Source organism: Ambystoma mexicanum, chromosome 6p (assembly GCF_040938575.1).
Source record: "Ambystoma mexicanum isolate Mex_15411 chromosome 6p, UKY_AmexF1_1, whole genome shotgun sequence".
In the NCBI taxonomy this organism is placed as follows: Eukaryota; Metazoa; Chordata; class Amphibia; order Caudata; family Ambystomatidae; genus Ambystoma; species Ambystoma mexicanum.
In genome coordinates this window covers 741,613,500-741,634,948 of record NC_090935.1, presented here as the reverse complement: position 1 = coordinate 741,634,948, position 21,449 = coordinate 741,613,500, and the positions used below count along the sequence as shown (strand labels likewise).

Below are 21,449 nucleotides of genomic sequence, written 5' to 3'. Positions count from 1 at the left end.
GCATTGGCCTGACTGGTGACGAAATCACGTGATAACTAACCAATCACAAATACAGAATTGCCACTTGCCTCCACTACTTATGACCATTACTGATCAATAATACACTTAGGAAATTTCCCTCTAATCTGTATGCTAAACACATTACATCGAATAAGAAAAAACTGTAATATGAGTTTTTTGAGGGGATTGATATACTATCATTGCATGAACATTATTATATTCTGGAGGCGCTGATTATCACACAAGATGTATTAGGCATTATATAAACGTTACCAAACAGCAAGGCCCCAGTGCCGGATGGGCTGCCATTGAATATTTTGCTACTTATTTCAATTTGCGAATCCCACACTTGCATGCTATGTATATGGAAGCATTAGGACAGGGGATCCTACTGGCCTCTCACAGGGAAGCAACAATATTATTACTAATAAAATCTGAAAAGCCACTAAACAAATGTGGGTAATGCAGGCCACTATCCTTAATGCACACTGATGTGAAAAGTATAAACAAAATACTTGCAAACAGACTCACACATATTGCTCCTTCTTTGATTATGGACGGTCAGGCGGGCTTCACATCCACTAGAAACACTACGTTCAGTCTGCAAAGGTTGCTTTTGGTACTTGATCATGTAAACTCTAACCCCGGTAACTGCCTTGGCAAGTTTAGACACTGAAAAAGCATTTAATTCTGTTGATTGGGTATTTAGGAGCACTGTGTTAAAATGTTTTGGACCATTGTTTATAAGTGCCTTATAATGGTCCCGCTGCATGGGTAAAGACAAATGATATGCTATCTGACACAACAGTGACAAAAAGAGGCCCATGACAGGGCTGCCCACTGTCACAGCCATTGTTTGCCTATATTATCCAACCCCTGGTGATTAAGCCCAAGACTAATTTCTTGGATTATGGCATTCCAGTGCAGGGAATTAGTCAGGTCATATCCATATATGCTGACGATATACTGTTTTATATAAGAGAATCCAGCACATTAAATGTTATGTGTGATTGAGCAGTAAGGGTCAACTGGGCCACAACGGTTTTATATCCGCTGCCTGACTCCAATACGGCAGGACTTGATGAACTCCCACTAACAATATCCACATACTCCTTCAGGTACTCGGCAGTAATGTGAAATGCTGATCTGAACAAAGTGTACTGTGAACATCTGGAGAATTTGATGCCTTAATTGACTAGCCCTGTACAATTAAGGGCTGGCCTTCCTATTACACTGATTGGTAGATTAGCAGCTGCAACAATTGCATTACTCCCTAGACTCTTATATTACTTCCAGGTCATACCTAAGGATATACCAGCATTCTACTGCTATGGAACTATAGCCCTCCCCGGATCGCACTGCCTATTTTATATATTTATTTTATTGAATGTGTGTTTAGTGCTGGCCGTATCCAGAGCTTCTCAGAGGGCCTTATGTGGTTCAAAGGTTGAAAAGGTCAGAGCTGTAAAAAGACGTTACAAAATGTTCACAGGAAAGAATAGGAAGATTTGAATAGACAAGTAACCGCAGTGGCAGAGGGCAGGGTTATGTGTGGAGAAACAGGTATGTTTTGAGGCTCTTTCTGAAAGTGGTGATGGAGGATTCCATGTATATGTGAAGAAGTTGATTGTTCCATGCCCTAGGAGCACAGTGGGTAAATGATTGCGTGCATGTGAATTTACAGAGTGGAATGGGTATGGCTGACTTTGCTGCTGTTTGTGTACTTGATGGGTTTGAGTTTGTCATGAAGGCAGAATGGAGCTTCGAGGTGAATGGGTTTGAATACAATGCAAAATCATTCGAAAGCAATTATCTGTGGTATGGGGAGCCAGTGGAGCTAGGCAAGAGCTAGGGTGATGTGTTAATGTTTGGGTAGGTGGAGGGCGAGTCAACCACATTCATCTATTTTTTGTCAGATAAAAAAATGGGGATTTAGAGTTTTTAGAGTTACAACCAAAGCCGAAACCATCACTGCTGATTTAGTAACATTTATACTCAAATCGAGTCCGTGTATAAACTGTGTCTACATATCAATGAGCAGGGATTTCTTGCTAGTAAAAAGGTATTGTCTGAGTAGGCCAACACAGGGATGTATTTAGGCCCACAATGGGAAACACCCTCATTGCAGCTATTGAAACAATCTGTTAGTACATCAATATACAATGGTAAGAGCAACTGGACTAATACCCAACCTTGCCTGGCAATGGTCTCTACTAGAATCAACTAAGTCCAATGTGCCATTAGTGCTGGATAGAACACATGCTGCATTATCCCTATGTATGCAGACAAATAGGAGTACCAGAGCTACCAGGCAATACATGTCCCAGAGACACAGCTAAGGCTTGTTCTCATTAACCTTGTCAAAGCCAGTGCTCAGGTCCATGAATGCCAAATATAACCTCTCTCTTTTCATATAAATTACATCTGATACAATCAAGTATACATGTAACGCCTGTCCACTGCTACCCACCCCTTTCATGAAGCCTAACTGAGTATCTGTCAGAATACTAGGGTGTTGTCAGTATAGAATTTGGTTTGTTCAACAAACATCCCGATGACGATCATACCCAGAATGGGGTTGTTACAAATGTTAATGAGTATGGAATTGTGACTAGTGCAGAACATGAAGTGGTTCCCCTGGACAAGGAAATAGTACCCTGAACATGAATCTGTACCTGCCGCCTTTCACATTTGTATTGCAATCATGTGCATGTTCAATATAATGCTAGTCTGTTTCCTTTTAACGTATTTCCCTAAACACAAAGCAACCATTAATTCCACAATTTTCAAACGAGGAATAGTCGATTTATGCTTTTTTTGGGAGAGCTTTTTAAACTATATGATAAAGCGTGACAGCGTTTCTCAGTGCCCTAAACTGCGAGTTTAGCCCAGGTTGCTCAATTGCCTCTACCAATAGGTGAACAAAGGTAAGTCTCCAGAGAGCCTGGCCTAGGTTGCTTAACTGCAACTACCAAAAGGTGAACAAAGGAAAGCTTACTCAGCGCTTGGCCTAGGTTGCTCAACTGCAACTACCAAAAGGTAAACAAAGGAAAGCTTAGGGAGCACTTGGCCTAGGTTGCTCAACTGCAAATAGCAATAGGTGACCAAAGGAGAGGAGCCTTGTTTTGCATTTAATGATCAGTGAACGGCTGCTGCCCTGGAGCCTGGAGGTGGATTAATGACACTTAATACAAGATAGAAGCTAATAATCTGATCATCGAATCAAGGGTGTGGGTTCCTAAGGATTTGCTGCAAATCAGATGAGCTAGAATTTAGAAATCAGAATATGAACGTGAATGGGAAAACATTGATACCAGCAGATTGTACTGAAGGAAAATGACTGATGGACATGAACACTGTAAAGCCCAAAATGTTCAAAGAGGAACAACTTACTTTGTAGCTAACTTTACACCTATTCATTTTCATCTAGTTAATACGCCTCAATGAATCAATCTCCACATAATGGACAATTTCGCATACACCTATTTTTTCAAAAGTGCATTAACATGTATATTTATACATTTCTAAATGCGCACAGAGAGGGAACGCATCTGTGATCCGTCCACATACGTTTTGACATTCACGTTCCTGCATAACTTCACTGTCCCTTTTTTTGCCATTTCATCCATTGACTTCAATGCAAGGTTTGTGATGTGCAATATGTATCAGACTGTGTTAATAACTGCCTTTGGAGCAGTTGAACTTTTGCCTTACATGTTTGAAATCACTTAAGCCCTATTTATATATTTACTTCACTTTTTAGACCATACTTTCATGACTCGTGGCAGAATACTTTAATTTGCTCATTTGTGCTGGTTATTTTTTCATAAAGCTTGATCGTACACATGACTGAAAAATGCAGTTTTAATGTGACTAGGCAGTATTTAATACATGTATTGTGTTCACTTACTGTCAATAATTGCTTCTCCTTTAAGGCTCTTCACTCCTCCAAGTATTGGACTTCCATCGAGGTAGAATTCGATTATGCCATCATCCAATGTGATTAGAAGGTGAGACCAGACATTTTCTTCAAAGTATTTCAAGGCTGTTGTTCTTGCAACATGTGTGCTATTAGAGCCCTGGGTCATGTAATACAGCGCTAGATCCACGTGAGAGTCATTGGTCTGGATTTTGATCCCATAGTACATGGTCCCGTTGTCATTGCCCTTTGCAATTAGGAACCCATCAGTATTAACTTCAGGTTGGACCCATGCAGAAAACGTAAAGTTAGCAAGTGTATTGTTTGTGCTATGATAGTATTCCTGGCCCATACTTCCAAAGGCATCCGCTGCTCCACTGAAGTACAAAGCATCTGTGCCACTGTGAAGGCGCCGCATGTGAGGCTTTGACACCACGGAACGGGGGAAAGAGCCAAGCAGCAGAAAATCCATCATTGGTGGAAGACCGTTTGGAAATGAACTGGACAATATTTCCCAACCTACCCGGACATCTCCAAAGGTGCCCTGTTGTCTCCAAATTGAGAAGTTGGCAATGTTTGACATGTCCTCATCAGATGCCACATCCTCTGCCACTTCCCTCGCAAGGCTGTCTGGGCTTATATAAAACACTCCAAAGGGGTCATCATTGAATGGGATCATCACAGTTACATTGAGGTTTGTTTTGGCCAACTTTCCTCCAGGCCCTGGGTGACCCCCTAAACAAGGATGACAGTAAAAAAGTTAACACAGCTACTGAAACACACCCTAACAGCACAGGTTTGAGATTTGATTGAAGGCAAATGCATGGGCATGTTTTGTGCATGCAGTAAAATCACACTAAAGGTAATTAAACATTACAAAGTGACATGAATTTCCATCAAAGGTGTATAGCCTCTTTCCCTAGGAAAGCACACCACAAGTGAAATATTAAAACACAGTCTTATAAAAATAAATGTATTAGAAAGTAATGATCTACATAGCTAATAAACAATTAAACTTTTTCTAAATAGTTTATGTGAAAGATTTCTCTATATAATTATTTGAAGATATAAGTGTACCTGAGGCATTGACCAACTCCAGAGTATAGAAATTATTGAACTCTGGAATTTTATCAGAAATTGCAAACAGAGTAATCGGTTTGAGTTCTTCGCCATCCAAGAAGAGCAGCTCCCCAGATGTTTCAAGAAACTCCACACCAGCTCTCAGGGCAGAATTGTTCCATAACAGCCGCCATGATAATGAAACATTTCCAAAATGGCCTCTGTGTCTGACAACCCTACATGGTAAAACAGATGACATGAGATGGAGGGGGAGGCAGGTATGCGTTTTCACGCCACATAAGCAAGTAGATTGCATGCATGTGTATTTCTTGTTTCAATCACCACATGTGCATTTCAAATGGTTTCTGGAACAAAGCATATAAAAATAGGGACATTGCCCTACGATCAATTAAAATATCTATAACATGTGACCGCTCTTGGAGCCTATGCGTGGTTGGCACCTTCCAGACTGCGGAAAACATGTGTTGACACCCACGGCTACCACCTGTGCAATATATGGGAAAAATGGAAAATAAATAGTACCAATTCAAAACTTAAAAAGAATATGACCAATACATGTGTATGAATAATAGACCTCTAAAAGTTGATGTTCTTTGATACAGCTTTACTTGAGCAAAATTGAAGAGCACAAACTTCCAGACCACAGCTAATCACTGCTCTATATTTTCTGACAAAGAGACACATGGTGACATGTCTTTTCTCTGCTCGCAGCAGTGCAGCTCACCATTTACTTTGTGTGTCCTAATTCTTCACTAAACAATAAAAAATGTTAGCGTTGTTTTTAAATTAGCTTTCCAAATGTACCATATACACATGACAATAGCAGTTGGCCACTGTAAAAATATCACAAAACATAACTTATACGCAGTATTGACCAATATTTTATTTATTTATTATTTACCAATATTTATTATGCGCTTTGTGTGATAAACTTAAACAGTAGAAAAATTGAAAAATACCCGTTCATATGGACCTGCACCGTTGCATTTAGCCACTTTTCCCTTTGTCAGTTTAGGGATCTGCTTATGTTGTTAGACTTACCATTACAATATTTTAGGGGTTCTCGGGGCACCCACCTGACGTTTGTCCGGATATGTTGCTCCTCCCCCTTTCTTTACATTATAAGTCTTACTAAGGTTGACTGCATGACTTTAATTAAATCACTGTAGCATTCTGCATATCTATGGCTTCTTATTGTTTTGGAGTTAGCACCTACACGGAAATACCCAGTTTTCCGGTATCCACACGGCTCAGGACATCGGGTTGCCTTGACTACACACTTCCATGCTGCCCACACCAAGATGGCCGGCGCTCCCCTAGAGACACATCGCGCATGCGCGGGCGCCCTAGGCCATAAACAGTACGGAGATAGATCGAGTAGCGATCGGGACCCTGTCTACAGCACTACACTGCGCCCACATACCAGGTGAGCTTTATACCACATAGAATGGGCAACACATACTAAGTCGCCGTTGCTTGTCAGTACTTGCTTTCACACCACACGGATGCTTGGATATATTGGCTTGTGACATTGTCACTTTCAGTTGTTAGTCGTGCATTCGGCTTCGGTTTTTCTGCATGTAATTTACCCCTTCATCTTCCGTTCTACAGGATACTGAACTTAACTATCCCTGCAGACATTTTTCCCTCATAACCGACTAAGTGTCGGGTAAGTGTCGTTTCATTTCCTTTGATCTCACAGGTTTCTTAGATGGTACCATTCACCATATCTTGAACGGTATACATTGTACTTTTTTGTACCTACAGGTTCAGAGTGATGTCTGGCGAGTTACTAAGAGATTGCAATGAGGTTAGTCTTTACTTTAGTTAGCTCCTCCATTTATGTTAGGAGTACTATAGAGACCCTTACACTGACACATGTTTTTTACATTGTCTTGTAGATACATTGTCAAAATATGTTGTATCACGCCTAGGAAGCTACGCACCCCAAGGCCCTGAAGAAGGATTTTATTGTTGTCTGAAACGTGTTGGCAGTTTTGTATCACCACTGGAGTGTGTTAGGAGATACATACATATGTGATTTAATTTATTCATGTACAAGTGTCTAGAAAACACGGAACTGTATATGGATGTACTACACAACTGTTTGCTTTGTTTAACTTATTATCTGTGAAGGAACAATTTATACTTTATTTTCCTAGTTACGGAACTATACCTGATTATACCTGTCTTTATGAAACACGGATCTGTGAGTGTGTTATTTATTCATTGCACAAATGGACACATGTATTCAATTGTGAAACACTGTGATACCTAGATAGAGAAGTATGTGATTCAGTTTCACCTTTTTTACTCCTGCTGTGAAACTTTTATGTAAATGATTCGCACTGTTAAGCAGGTTTTTGATCCTTAAACACATCCACACTGTTGGCGGCATAGCTTTTCACATTATCTGAATATTTACCTAAACGATTGGGATCTTTACCCCTCAAGAGTGCACTAAGGGGGTGCCAGTTGGCAGCAACTGGCTGATGGTTAAACTTTAAAAAGTGGCAGCCTCACTTCTTTATGAATGGACTGTTATTGGATATAATAAATGGGTTATTGCTCATGTACATAAGCAAACCCATAGCGGCAAACAGTAACTAGTTCATTTTACCATGCCGGAAAAGTGCACCCAGCTCCATTTCAGAGTTAGAACTGGTCTGAGAGTGAAAGCATCATATGGGATAACCTGCAGGAAATCTGTTATTGGACTAGGAAGAGCTGCTTCTGCCTTAATGGAGCAAACATGAAGGGCTCTTAATAGGCATTGATGACAATAACACGCCTCCTACTTCACTCGTGCCTAAATTCTTTGCTTCAAATAGATTTGATTTTTTTGTGATTTTTTAAAATTTATATTTATTTATCTTGTGCATAAAGACAGGCCCATGGGCATGGTAGCACACCCATAAAAGACACACATAAAACAGCAAACCTAACAATCTCAGGGATTAGAGGGGAGCCAGGAATTTCAGATTAATATGAGTGTCTTCAACGTTTGTTTAAATTTGGACAAGGACCGACACAGCCTTAGGTCAAGTGGGAGGCCATTCCAGCTCTTTGAGGCAGCATAGCTGAAAGACCCTTGAGACACCATCTTGAGCCAGGCTTTAGGAATCTGAAGGAGACCAGTGTTGTTAGACCTCAGTACCCTGCATGCCAGTAGCCAGGCTAGCCGGTTAGATAGATAAACTGGGCTGGTACAATATAGGAATATATGTGTCAGACACAACGCAAAAAGAGATCCTGCTAGTCATAGGAAGCCAATGCAAAGTTCGCCAAGCTTTTGAGACAGGTTCCTTTCTACTCATGCCTTCCACTGCACTAACCGCACTATTTTGAACAGTTTGAAGGCGCATTATTTCTCCTTTGCTGATTTGTTTTAAGAGGTTCAAAAGAAGAAAACTTGGAGAAAAAAAACTCTCAGTAAGCTGGGACTCATGTTGTGGAACCATCTTCACTTGTTCCCCAGATAAAAACCAGTCCCATAAACTTTTAAGTAACAACCAAAAATCCTTTCTGTAACATGAGTCGTTCGGCTGATAGCAGAAAGCACCAGAACTCCTCCACCCTTCCACTACGACACTGTTCCTATCAGCTTTCCTATTGCAGATTGCAGGCATCGGCCATTCCTTCAAAACCATTGCATCGCAGGAGATGTGGAACACATTGTCAATGATTCGCTGAATGTCCCTAAAAACTCTCTATGGAGCCACGACGGGCATTAGTGTTTCAGAGCTGATGTGTTCAAGCTGGAGCAGCCGTTCTGTGCACGCAATTGCGTATGAAACTCCTACACATATACATATTAACAACAATAGTCCACAGCAATTAGCAAGGACCGTGATTGAGTGTGCTGAGAAACATGGAACACTGAAGTGAGTCATGCATGAATGCCCATGTTTCATGTAAAATACTGTGGAATTACAATCGTTGCTGTAGCAATCAAGACCAGTAATAGTTAGAGGACAATTCATTTAAGTACTCTATAGGACGGCAGTAGCAGGCGGAACACATGTTCAGCTTAGAGTCTCATCTGTGGCTTTAGTTTCACTTTCGGTACTGACACGTCAGCATGATTTCCTTAGCATTGTGAAGTAGCTCTAGCTCTGCAAGAACCATTTTACAGATATCATGACAAACACAACTCGCCATTTCATTTCATTTCAAATGTGTAATAGCCACAAGTCAGGATTGCTTGAATGGAGGTTACATATTATAGTCATTTTATTCCTTTTGGCTTCTACTTGGGGCTTTAGTGCCGACTGGTGAGGCAAAAGTATTGTTAATTAAGAGTAGGAATAGAGCTGAATGTCTTCTCAAGAGGCAGGTAGCCTTAGTCTTGAGCCCTGCTGAGCTCGCTTAGCCAAGGCCATGAATCAGCCATCTGAAACATCACTATGCGTCGTGAATGTTACTTCGGCCGTACTACAATAGCCGCAATGGCAGGTCATGAATGCCTCTAGCATGCAGCAAGACATGTCTGATCAGTGACGAGAATCCTTGGAGATGTTGGGTTTTAAGCGTTCCCTGCTACTTACAAGGATCTGGAGTGGAAAGAGGACAGGCATTGCATAATACCACTTTATCATTCATGGCAATGATAAGGAGGATTCCCAAGCTGCTAAATGTGTTGCTGGTGTGGCCAACTTTGATCTGCATATGCACAATCAGCTTTCTACACATAATAAAGATACTATTTTGGATATTATCTTCTCATCAGAAGATTTATTACTCAGTTTTACTCCACTTCGTGTCTCCTGGTCCGATTATTTTATTTTGCCATTTTTAATTGCATTACCCACTGCCCCTACCAACTCCTCCAGAACTACTCGGTCCTGTCGTCGCAGCTAGTTCAGAAACACTCCCGATCAAGTTGCATCCTGTCTTTGGGCTATCATGGCAAATCTAGAAGACCCTCTTGTCAGGGCTATGACTATCACTTTAGCTACTTGGAAACTTGGCCTTTATCGCTGCAGGCCTTCAGCGCCCTGGTTCACACCAGATCTTTTGGCTCTTAAACAAGCAGCTCGTCGAGCTGAACAGAAATGGAGGTTGAAATATGACTGTGATTCCTATGCGCTATAGAAATGAGTGTCCCAACTTTATCACAGGGCTATAAAGTCAGCCAAATCTATTTACTATGCAGATGGCATTTTAACATCCACCTGCTCCTCCAGCGAACTGTTTAAAATTGTTAAAAAGCTCTCTACTCCCTCCCATCCGTTATTGGATACCACCCGCTCTCAAGTAATGTGTATTGAAATTAGTACTTTTTTTCCCAGGACAAAATGGCTAGCATTTTGAACTCAATTATGGCCAATGGGCCTAGTAAACTTAGTGATGATTCTTCTTCTGCTGGAGAATCTCTAGGAGCTTCTACTTCCTTTTTTCATTTCAAGACAGTCTCATGTCAGACAATCTCTAAAGCTCTTCTTCACCTAAAATGTGCCTCTCCCTCTGCTCCTTTCCCTTTTCACATGCTGCAATCTCTACCTACAGACTGTATCCCTTTATTTACAGCTGTCAACTCTTCTTTCTCTCATGACTTTCCCTCCCTTAAGCATGCTATTGTATCTCCACTTTCGAAAAAACCTCAACTGGATCCGTCTCTTCCAGGACAACTGCCGCCCGATAGTATTACTCCCTACTATTATGATAATTATGGAAGTCATTGTTACACCCCAGCTGACTCTCTTTCTTGAGTTCAATGATCTTTTACATGTCTTCCAAGCAGGGTTTAGAACCACCATGGGAACCGAATTGGTGATGATTTCGGTTCTTGATGATTTAGCTCTGTGCCAGGACAGTGGAGAGGTCAGTGTTTTGATTCTCCTTCGATCACAGTATTATGGTTCAGTGGTTGGTTCAGGCTGGTTTCAGAGGCATGCCCCTTGACTCGTTTATTTCCTTTTTATCTGATCATCAGCAAACAGTTTCGCTTTATCCTTTCTCTTCAGCTCCTTATGCAATTTCGTGTGGTGTCCTCCAGGGGTCCCCTCTCTCCTCTGTTATTTAACCTTTATCTCCATTCTCTTGCTGATCTAATAACATTTTTTGGCGTCCGTTTTTACAACTATGCGGACGACACCCAATTATTTTTCCCTCTTGACTCTCAGTGTTCTGATCCGCCTTCTAATATCAAGACCTGCCTATCAGCGGTTTCTTTCTGGATGGCTATAAAATAGCCTTAAACATAATGGTAGCAAAACTGAAGTCCTGGTTTTTGGTACCCAAACCCTAGCTCAGTCTGGAACTCTTCCTTTTGGCTGGAGTCATTAGGTGTCCTTCCTGTAACTGGTCCTAGTGTAAAAAGCCTGGAGGTTAAAATCCTCTCTTCATGATCCAGAGAGGGCCAGATTGCTTCAGCCTACAGTTCAGGTTTCCTCAGACTGAAACTGCTTACAAATTTTTTGTCTTTCCTTCCTTCTGCCTGCTGTGCTACCGTGGTCACCTCATCCACAATGGGTGCAACTGACTATTGCAATGGTATCCATTTAGAACAACCAGATCATCTGATTCAAAGACTTCAGAATTTTCGAAATGCTGCAGCCTGCCTACTAGCCCTGGGGGCTACCGAGTTTGCAAATATCACCTTGGTATTAAGTAAACACCACTGGTTTACGGGAAGGAGACAGATTGAGTTTAACATCTTGTGCATTGTGCACCGGGCCTTCTAATCTTCCGGCCCTGTCTTTTTACGGCAGAAGCTTAAAGCCTACACTCCTTCCCATAGGCTATGATCTAGTGACAAACATCTTCTCGAAGTGCCGCATTTTCACAAGTCTAGAATAGGAGGCCGCTCCTTCTCTGTCCAGGCCACTAGGCTCTGGAACACGCTCCCACTGGCACTCCGTGGCCTCTCAGACCTTCTTGGTTTTAGGAAACAAATAAAGACCATGCTGTTCAAAGCCTAATAGTGTCTGTTTTTTCTTCTGGTTTGTTTTCCGGTTCTTCTCTTTCTTAATGCCCAGATGCCTTTTTGGACTTGGCTCACACTCTATAAATTTTAATGTATACATACATACATACATGTCGCTGGAGACATAAAGTAACTCCTAGTGCGCTTTGAACGCTTTGTTTTTTTATCTACCAAATTGCCCACATTGGCTTCATCGTTGTTGGTTTGACCTGAATCTATCCTTAATATTGATTAACATTGATCGATTATCATTTCACCATAAAGTGGCTTTTTGCCATTCATCGCAGGTGGTTGCACCCACTCCTTCATGTGCTGGCCCTGACCAGGGGCACGCTACGAGTGTGAGGAGAGTTGGAATGCCTGTGATAGACTGGGGAACAAGGTTTGAACCCGGAGAGCCCCATCCACCGGGCGACCACTGAATGAACATCATTATTTGTTCCAACCACCACTGTTACATTTTAATGTGTTGCTTATTTTTTATATTTTACACCTGCACCATATATTGAGTATGTATTGTATAGGCATTCCTGTTTTGATTGGGCTGTTTTGTCATGTGTTTTACTACAGGGAATATTATGTTCTTATGAGCTTTTTGCATTGTAATTTATTTGGGACATCACAACAACACCACCAAATAATTAAAATAAACACTTATCACAAAGGGAACGGGAGCAGGTTTCAATCAAACTCAGCTCTTAAACACCGGAGAAGAGTGTTTCTGCTGATTCCCAAATAGTGCTGTGTCTATGAAGCCTGGAGAGGCGTAAATGAGCTTCAACCAATCACCATACGTCACCATGTACTAAACTACAAACTGACTTTGTACTCGGCTACAAAGTGACAATGACTTTCCAGCACTCCATGTGATGGTCAGCCGTTCGTGGACGTTACACCTGGGGCACACTTTTTGTCTCTTGCCATCCAGCCTCCCTACCCTGGCCCAGCACTTGAATTCCCTCACAGCTCTACCTCTGACTGCTCTTACAGCAGAGGTGCATTCAAAATCCAAGGTAATGAGCAATGTTTTGAAAACCAAGGAGTCTGTGGTGATGACGAGCTGAGCTCTTGTACACACATCTTCTGTTCCCTCAAAAGACATGACTTGAATGGCAAGTCTCAAAAGCAAGGTTTCAGTTACTGCAAAGCAAAATATGCCACTAATCAGGGTCATAATGTCACAGCATTCACAGACTGGAAAAGCATAATTGAAAATATGCCTTGGAATTAGGAGCTTTCTTGCCACTACACTAATCATACATCTACAAAATAAAGATCGTTTGTGTAAAGCTCCCATCAGCTTGGCGGCATTATCAATAGTGAGGGGTCATTGCAGACCCCAAAGGTTATGGCTAAGATGTGTGCATGCTGTACAGTCCGTGCATCGGGTAGAAGCCTTGCATCCATGGTCTCAGGATTTCCATACTGATGCGGGGAAAGGGCGTTTCCTGTCCAACATCCTGTAAAGCAAGCTACAGTAATGTCTTATGATCTACCTGCATGCGCACAGTCTCTCCTTGTCAAATCTAGTGTTGTTGTGTATATTAAAAGAACCCAATCTCAGTGCCTGCATATACAAATTATTACTAAAGGTCCCAGATCTATGATAGCTACAAGGTGGCACTATGGGCACGCCTGCCCTTCATCAGGCGACAAGGCCACAGAGCAATGCAGTGCCTCCCTTAACCCACATTAGATAGGATACAGAACAGAACAGATACTGTAGGAACAGACAGCCACGGTCTGCACTCGTCCCCACTTTGGAGACCCCCCACCCCTCACCTGTTCATCCTCACGTTTGGCTTTTCCCACCTGTGGGGGATGTTGCAATATGTACTATAATGTGGCTGTAGCCCACGTAAAAGGCCACAGTGTGTTTAAAGCCCAGGCAACAGTCCAATGTATCACAATTCTTCTTCAGATTGGACTGCTACCCGACTATGGAAGCAAATCACTATCAAATGGCTGCGTCCTGCCACATAAACTCTGCTTCGATTGATTAGAGCATACTGTCACTTACAGTAATATGTTTTCCTGCATACAGCCCGGTGAATTACAGTACAATGTCTGTCTCACACTTCCTCTCTGCCCTTCCCACATTCTCTCTCTCCCTTCCTCTCACATTCTCTGACTCTGTCTGTCTGCCTGTCTGTCTCTCTCCGTGTTTCGTCCTTTCTTCTGAACCTTACATCCAATAATGTGTTATGCTACCGTATGTATGTGGTGATGTGTCCAAATATGTCTGTATTCTAACATAATTCTTTCAATAACAGTGCCCCCCAACCCCTAGAGTCAGCGCCCATAACTTCACCATCCCACTGAGAGGAAATTCAGTGTGGCACAGTGCATTATAATTCTGCCTTTGTCATGTTCTGTAACTGTAGAGTACATAACTGCAGTTATCCCCAGATGCCTCTCTCGCGCTCTCGCTTTCTCTCTCTCTTTCTCGCTGTCTCTTTCTTCTGTTACTTACAGTAATGCAATGTTTCCCTGAATATGACCTGGGTTCAGTACAGTACATTACACAGCACAGTGCCGACAATGCCAATCACTGACAATGTCAGTTTGTTACTGACTCTATGCTCCACCCCTCTCTCTCTCTCTCTCTTATACCACAGATGTCTCACTCTATCTCTCTCTATAGCAGTGGTCTTCAAACTTTTTTGGCTCGGGCCCCCCCTGAGCCAAGTTCGGGCAGGCCGGGCCCCCCTAAAAGTGCCGGATGGACAGTATGTAGAAATCGCTATGAACTTTTTGCGTGCCGTCACCGCACCCTTCTCCCAATACAGACCCTGGGCTCTCCCCCACCATACTCCCACCACTTTCCCAGTGCTGCCGCCCATCCTGCTCCAACCAGAGTCCCATAACACAAGCATACACACATCCATACACATTTAAATAAAAAATAAATCGCCGTGAACTTACCTTCTGCAGGGGCCTGCGCATGGTTGCTACAATGCCCCGCTCCAGGTTGCTCTGCCCGTATGTGCGAGGAGGCGCAGGAGCACCCCCTCGCACATACATACATGCAGTGCCCCAGCCAGCATTTCCAATGAGCTATGCAAGGCTGGCGAAGCAAAACGCCCCCAACGTTGCATGGCTCAGTGATCATGTGTGGCTGGGGAAATGAACTGTCAAAGGCAAACAGTGTTTCCCTTTGACAGTTCAGCCAGCCCAGGAGCACTGACTCAGCTGGAAAAAGCAGCTGAGGGAGTGCTCAGTGTTTCACTGGGCTGGCTCCTCGGTTCCTCCATAATGGGTGAGGTGGCCAGTGGGTGGACGCCCCCTCACCCATTATGGATCAGTCGGCAGACTTGGGCTGGCCTATAGGGCAACAGGGCGATGACTGTACCAAAAATGCAAAATGCTAGTGTAGGCCAATCAAAATGGGCCACTTCTTTGGCCAATGTGGGCCAGTTTGAGGAGTTGCTTCACTATGCAGCTAGTAGCTTTGACCATTGTTGTTGAATAAATATTCTTTAAATATCACAATTTGTTTACATTTGAATGAAAAACAACCCCTTGGGTACTATTCAAACAGTCTGTGACTAAAGGACTGAATATCCATTTGCAACTGCTGCCCATGTTTTCATTGGTGCCTAAGACCGTTTTATGGTCCAGTCTGACTATGTGAGCTGCCCCCTCCCATTTCCTCCAATCTAAAAAAAAAAAAAAAAAAAAAAAAAAAAGAATTTTTTTTTTTTTTACATTTCATGCTGGGCTCTGGCGCCCCCCCCTAGGACGCGGCCGCGCCCCCCTGGGGGGGCGCGCCCCACAGTTTGAAGACCTCTGCTCTATAGTATCCCCCTCTTTCTCTCAGCGGGTTTTATCTATCTCTCGCTCTCTCTCTCTGTCTCGCCATTCCTTCTTTTACTTCCCAAAATGTGTTCTGCTGCAGCATGTATGTTGTTACAAGCAGAAAAGATTCTGACTAAGTAGCACATGTGGTCCACAGATCCAAACTGCTGAGTTTGCCAAAGCTGCCACTTTTCCATCCCTGCTCCCAACACACAGTAACCAGTAAGCAGTGGATGTTTTCCGAGCTGGAGGTCCACAGGAGACTTTGGATCCATCTTGGCGGCAGAGTGTGTCACATGAGTGATCATTTGGCATGCTGGTGGAGTGGAAGGTGGGTGTGCCTGCTCCCGCTTTTGAAATACAAATTGCAGAAGTGAGTCAGGCGAGTCAGTTTGGAGCCATCACCTTTGCAGTCCCTGCATTTTCTTCATTCTCACCCATCCTCACAGTGCCTGCTTTCTCCTCTCACACACCCATCCTTGCAGTCCTTGCCTCACCCACACCCACCCTACATGCCCCGTCTTCACCTCACTGACAACCATGTAGGTTCCACTGGCTCCTTTGGCACCACTCACTGCAACCCACTTTCACCTCCAATGCCCTGTGTACAGGCACCACTGACTCCTGCCTGTGGCTCAGAGGAAGAAGAGTGTTGGTCTCCTATTGCATGATTATAACCTGAAAACCTTGTCAGCAGAGCGTGAGCATACTTATCAAATGTCTCGTCGCTTTTGAGCAGTATGAGCAGTGTTGCAAGACACTACTGGCACCACCCCCTTGTAGTACACTCACTGCTCCTGCATAATGACCCTGGCATTACTGGCAGCCACCAAGCCTCCTTCCCTGCTGACTCTGACTCTTCTTTTGCCCTTTCCTCCTTCACAGAGGCTTTGGCATCCGCTGTAGAACTCTATCTACTTCTTTATGATACTATATTTTCTCTGTCACCGGCACAGTACAAGAGCTGAGTAGCTGAGTAACCAGATGTAATGGTACAAGCATTCAGGGGGCATATTACAGAGCATTTACACATTGGTCATTGCCCTTTGCATGTCATGACCATGGGAAGCAGCTTCTTACCGTGGTTTCTCATCCTTGCACAGGTATCTGGGGCGAAGACCGGCCATCACAACGTCGCTATCCCTCCAAGAGTTCTCCAGTGTTGGTGGGCTTGTGGAGACGCTTGATGAACTCATTAGAATATGCCCAGATTAACTCAATTCGATTCAGGGCAGGAGATTCTGGGGGAGTTCAAACTCAAGTGAACCCCTTTTCCACCATGACGGTAGGCATGACGGTAGGTGCAGATGATTGGCTGGGATCACTGTACTGCATAATGCACAATTTGCGTTGTGTACTCTGGAACCATCCCATTCATGATTATGATGTCTTTTAAAAAAGGCTGTGTCCATTATGCCCTCAACATAAATAAATGGTTGTAGGCCGATGATGCTGCCCTAGCCTAGATGCTGCCCCAAACATGTATCTTGATTAGATTCTTTGGGGGAGGGCTTGCTTTAAAAATATACGGCCAATTCCAAAAAGGCATGGGAGGAGGGGGTATTTGAACCCTGCTCTCATGAGTGCTTAATGGGATGCCCCTCTCAACCCCACCTTGCCAATGTGACACTGTAGGAGTGTGGCCCACAGAGGCGTCGATATACGAGTGTGCACTGTGCAATATGGGGCTGGGTTCTAAACTTCTCATGCCGTTATCGTAGCACATGCCTGTTCCCAATGCAAAAGCAAATATATTTTGAAAAAAGTAAAATAAATAGGAAATTTAAAACAAAACAAATACAATAGCATGGGAACTGTACGCTGTCTCTCGAGTTTTTCCTTCAGCCAACTAAGCCGTGTGATTATCTGCATACTGCATTGCCAATGACACCAGTCTACACACCATGGCACATGTCTACCACAGTGTTCACCTGGTGCCACACCGTGGAGAGAGCATGGAGGTTGAGTTACTTTCTCTTGATTAATATTGGCGATGGCAGAGAGGTAAGTCAAGCAGAGGTCACTCGATGAGACTAGGGGTTTCACATCCGGGTAAAATCCCCAATAGTTCTATGCAACTAGTGGAAAATGATACCTTATTGGGCATTCCCGAAGCTAACAGTACTTACATGAAGTTGTTGGATGTCCCCTCCACCACTGATTTGTCGAGGGGCTCCAAAGAGAAAATACCATTCGGGTCGTCATTAGCTTCAATGATAACTGTTGCTCTTCCTTTTCCGTAAACAACTGTGTCACCTGACAAGAAGAGAAAGTGTTTATTAAACCAACTAGAAAAATGTGCTCAATATCACTGGGTAAACACAGCATTTGCTTTCTGAATACACTGAGAAAAAAAACAGTTTTATTCTCTTGGTTTATTTCTAAATGTGTATTATAAAATAGTTTCTAAGCCAGGAGTGGTCATTTGGTATGCATGGAGGATGATTCTAAGATGAGATACAAACTATTACTAATATTGCCCTGAAATTAATGTGAATTTATGTTAACACATTGTAACATTTATTTGAAGGTAAAATCTTTTCAATATTGTTATGTTTCAAAGTAAGAAACCGATTGCCTACACAGATGTTTGGGATTTGCTTATGAAACGACTCTTTCCTCATTTTTCACTTAGGCAATAATGTCTTGATTGGCAGCCTGTACCAGGTGGTAAAGACCGAATTAACAACGACAGCGTCAGGCTATTACCATCCCGATATTGCCCACCTCTAAAGTCATTATTACCAGAAGCACCTTGGGATGGGTTCATCTTTGCAATGAAGAGATCTGTGTATCACCCGCAAGTCAGAGGTTTGAATCCAATATGACAGCTTAGTGGGTCATTTCTCCAACTGAAGAGAGACATGTACAACCTGCAGATTGCAGGTTTATATCCTAGTTTAATTCTTCAGTGACGTGTTACACCTGAAGCAGAGACCTGTTGTACCCAGACATTTGCAATGAGTAACACAGATGCTACACTTCACACCCCTACCTTTGAAAAAGAACCTGTGATCTACCCATGCCCCTTTCACGCCATCCATAAATGGCATGTGAGACCTTCCACTCAACTCCGCATATTTGTACATTGGCCTTTATGAATTCTCAGGCAACTCATCCCAGTGATTTGCTTTTCAGAACCTACTTTTTCTTTACTGTATTGTGCACCATTTTGGCAACTAATTCAGTCAATATGATGATGCCAGATCCCTCTATTAAAAAGAATATACATATTTAACCTGGTGCCAAAGAAGATGCTGCCTCACTGCCTGGTCCTAGGGCTGGGAGTGGGAGCAGCATCATTCTTAGGACCCGGATACAGCACTCCTAAAACTGCACAGGAAACCAGCAGCAACCCTGGGCCCAGACGAAAATGACCCTTCCTGGTAACCGACAGACGAGGAAAGCAAAGAGGAGATAGAGTGTGCACAAGAAATGACCAGTGAGGTGTAGACAATATAAATGAGAGAGAATGTGGGAGAAAAAGGAAAGGGCAGGAGCCAAAGACGTGATATGGGGGCCAAGAAAGGGAGGTGATGCATAGAGAGGGGGCCACTAAGGAAGAGAAGATATGAAAGAACATCGATGGTAAGAAGGAGCGGCTAACTGACAGCCTGTCTGAAAGAGTGGAAGGATAAGAGAACAAGTGAACGGGGAAACAAACAGAAAAAATAGAAGCAAGCGCACAAGGAAAGATGAAGAGACAACAAAGGGAGAGTTGCCAACTAGTGCAGCGAGGGCCGAGGAAGTAAGAGAAGAGACACGAGACAGCAACTGTGAAAACAATTTAGTAAGCGAGGAGGCATGGCATGAGAATTGCGAGAGGGCTGTTCGCAGGGTGAGTGGAGACGTGGAAGAGAGAGGCAAAGCAAGGAGGCAAGGAAGGGAGAGATGAAGCCATATCTGTGCCAATAGTGTCCCACCCTGCCTGCTCTATACCACCTTCACCTCTGACCCCTGCATGTTCTGTTTCCCCACCGAATTGAGCCATGCCCACAGATACGTCTCTTTTGAATTATGTCACTTTTTGCCCCTCATAATATACAACAAAAACAGGAGGAAGAACTATGCCTCTATAAAATAAATGCTGGTTCAAAGTAACTGTCACTCAGATAGCTGCTGTAACGCTTCACTCCTTGAACTGCACTTTGCATTACTGATGAATTAGCTCTGTTGTGTTCCCCTGCACATTCGAACTGAGCTCGGGTAGGCTGCGTCAGAGAACCTGAGACGCCATGGCTATGAGACTCATGATTCATTTCAGTATAAGAACAATTGGTTTTGATTTTTGTTTGTCATAGGTTGCATGTACTTTCTCCAGCAAATTCCCGCTGTCTGCTGCTGCTGTGGATCTTAACTGTGGTGTGTGGCTTTGTGTGCCTGGGCTACAGTCTTCCACCTGCTGTGCACAGAGTGTGCTGGAAGCACATCCTGGTGTCCTCAACTTCCTCTGCGGTGTCTGTTCGGCCAGACTCCTCCCCGCCTACTGCTTCTGACCCTGCCACACCTCAGCCCTACCATAAAAAGTGTATTGATATCGCCCTCCAGGGGAAAGATCCAGCGAAGTCAAGGCAAAGTCTTGCTGTCGGCTGCTGCTGAGGATCCTACCTGTGGTGTGTGGCTTTGTGTGCCTGGGCTGCAGACTTTGTCTCCTTCCTGCTCTCCACCTGCTGTGCACGAGGTGCACTGGGAGCACACCCTGGTGCCTCACACTTCCTCTGCAGTGTGTGTTTGGCCAGGCTCCACCCCGCCTACTGCCTCTGACCCTGCCACGCCCCCAGTGCCTCCCACCACATGCGCCCCAAGCCCCGAAGTGTATTAATATTGCTTTCCGGGGGAAAGACCCATTGAAGTCCATGCAAAGTCCCACTGTCAGCTGTTGCTGAGGATCCTACCTGTGGTGTGTGACTTTGTGTGCCTGGGCTGCAGACTTTGTCTCCTACCAGTTCTCCATCTGCTGTGCACACGGTGTGTGGAAGCACCATTTGGTGCCTCAGACTTCCTCTGTGGTGTTTGTTTGGCCAGACTCCTCACTGCTTGCCACCTCTGACCCTGCCATGCCCACAGTCCTACCACCACCCCCAGGAAGTGTATGAATACTGCCTTCCAGGGCAAAGCCCCAGCGAAGTCCGGGCAAAGTCCCGCTGTGAGATGCTGTCGGCTGATGGGAGCTCTATCTCTTCTGTCAATCTGCCTTGCTTTCCTCTCTACCACCGTTCATTGGCTCCCCCCTGGTTTTCCCCCTGCCATTTTGCCAGCATCTTTTCTTTGCTCTGACTCCTGGCCTTCCTTACGACCCTTTCTCACCTCAGATGGAGATCTTAGTTGCTTGCTTCTATCATGGAGTAGCCATTTTTCACCTTATTGCAATATTTCTAGTGACTCTTCATGTACTGTATTTTTCCCTCGTTTTCTACGCCAGCTCATTTCCATTCCAGTTCCTCTCCATCATCTTCCTACTTCTCGCAAATATGATAATCCTATCTACCGCCCTTTTGTTAATCTTTCGCTATCGTTCAATATCGCTCTTTGGAACTCCCGATCAATCAACAATGAAGCTCACTCTGTTCTCGATTTCATCTCTCGTTTCCACTTGCACGTCCTTTGCCTTACTGAAGCATGGCTTTCTCCTTCTCTTCCCATACTCCCCGCTTCATCTGTCCTGTCTGTATCACCTCCTCCATCCTTAATATTCATCTTTTCTGTATTTTGAATGTCAGTACT

At 43.7% G+C, this 21,449-nt stretch overlaps 1 protein-coding gene across 2 annotated transcripts in view; it reads right to left on the bottom strand.

Moving 5' to 3' along the window:
- ADGRV1 (adhesion G protein-coupled receptor V1) overlaps nucleotides 1-21,449 on the bottom strand; it is a 2,479,945-nt gene that overhangs the window by 1,908,458 nt on the left and 550,038 nt on the right. For both annotated transcript variants that reach the window (XM_069627623.1, XM_069627624.1), the window contains exons 18-20: nucleotides 17,855-17,981; nucleotides 4,997-5,214; nucleotides 3,911-4,654 (exon numbers count right to left, since the gene is read on the bottom strand). In XM_069627623.1, the coding sequence (XP_069483724.1) occupies nucleotides 3,911-4,654; nucleotides 4,997-5,214; nucleotides 17,855-17,981 (1,089 nt within the window). The remainder of the gene's footprint in view (nucleotides 1-3,910; nucleotides 4,655-4,996; nucleotides 5,215-17,854; nucleotides 17,982-21,449) is intronic.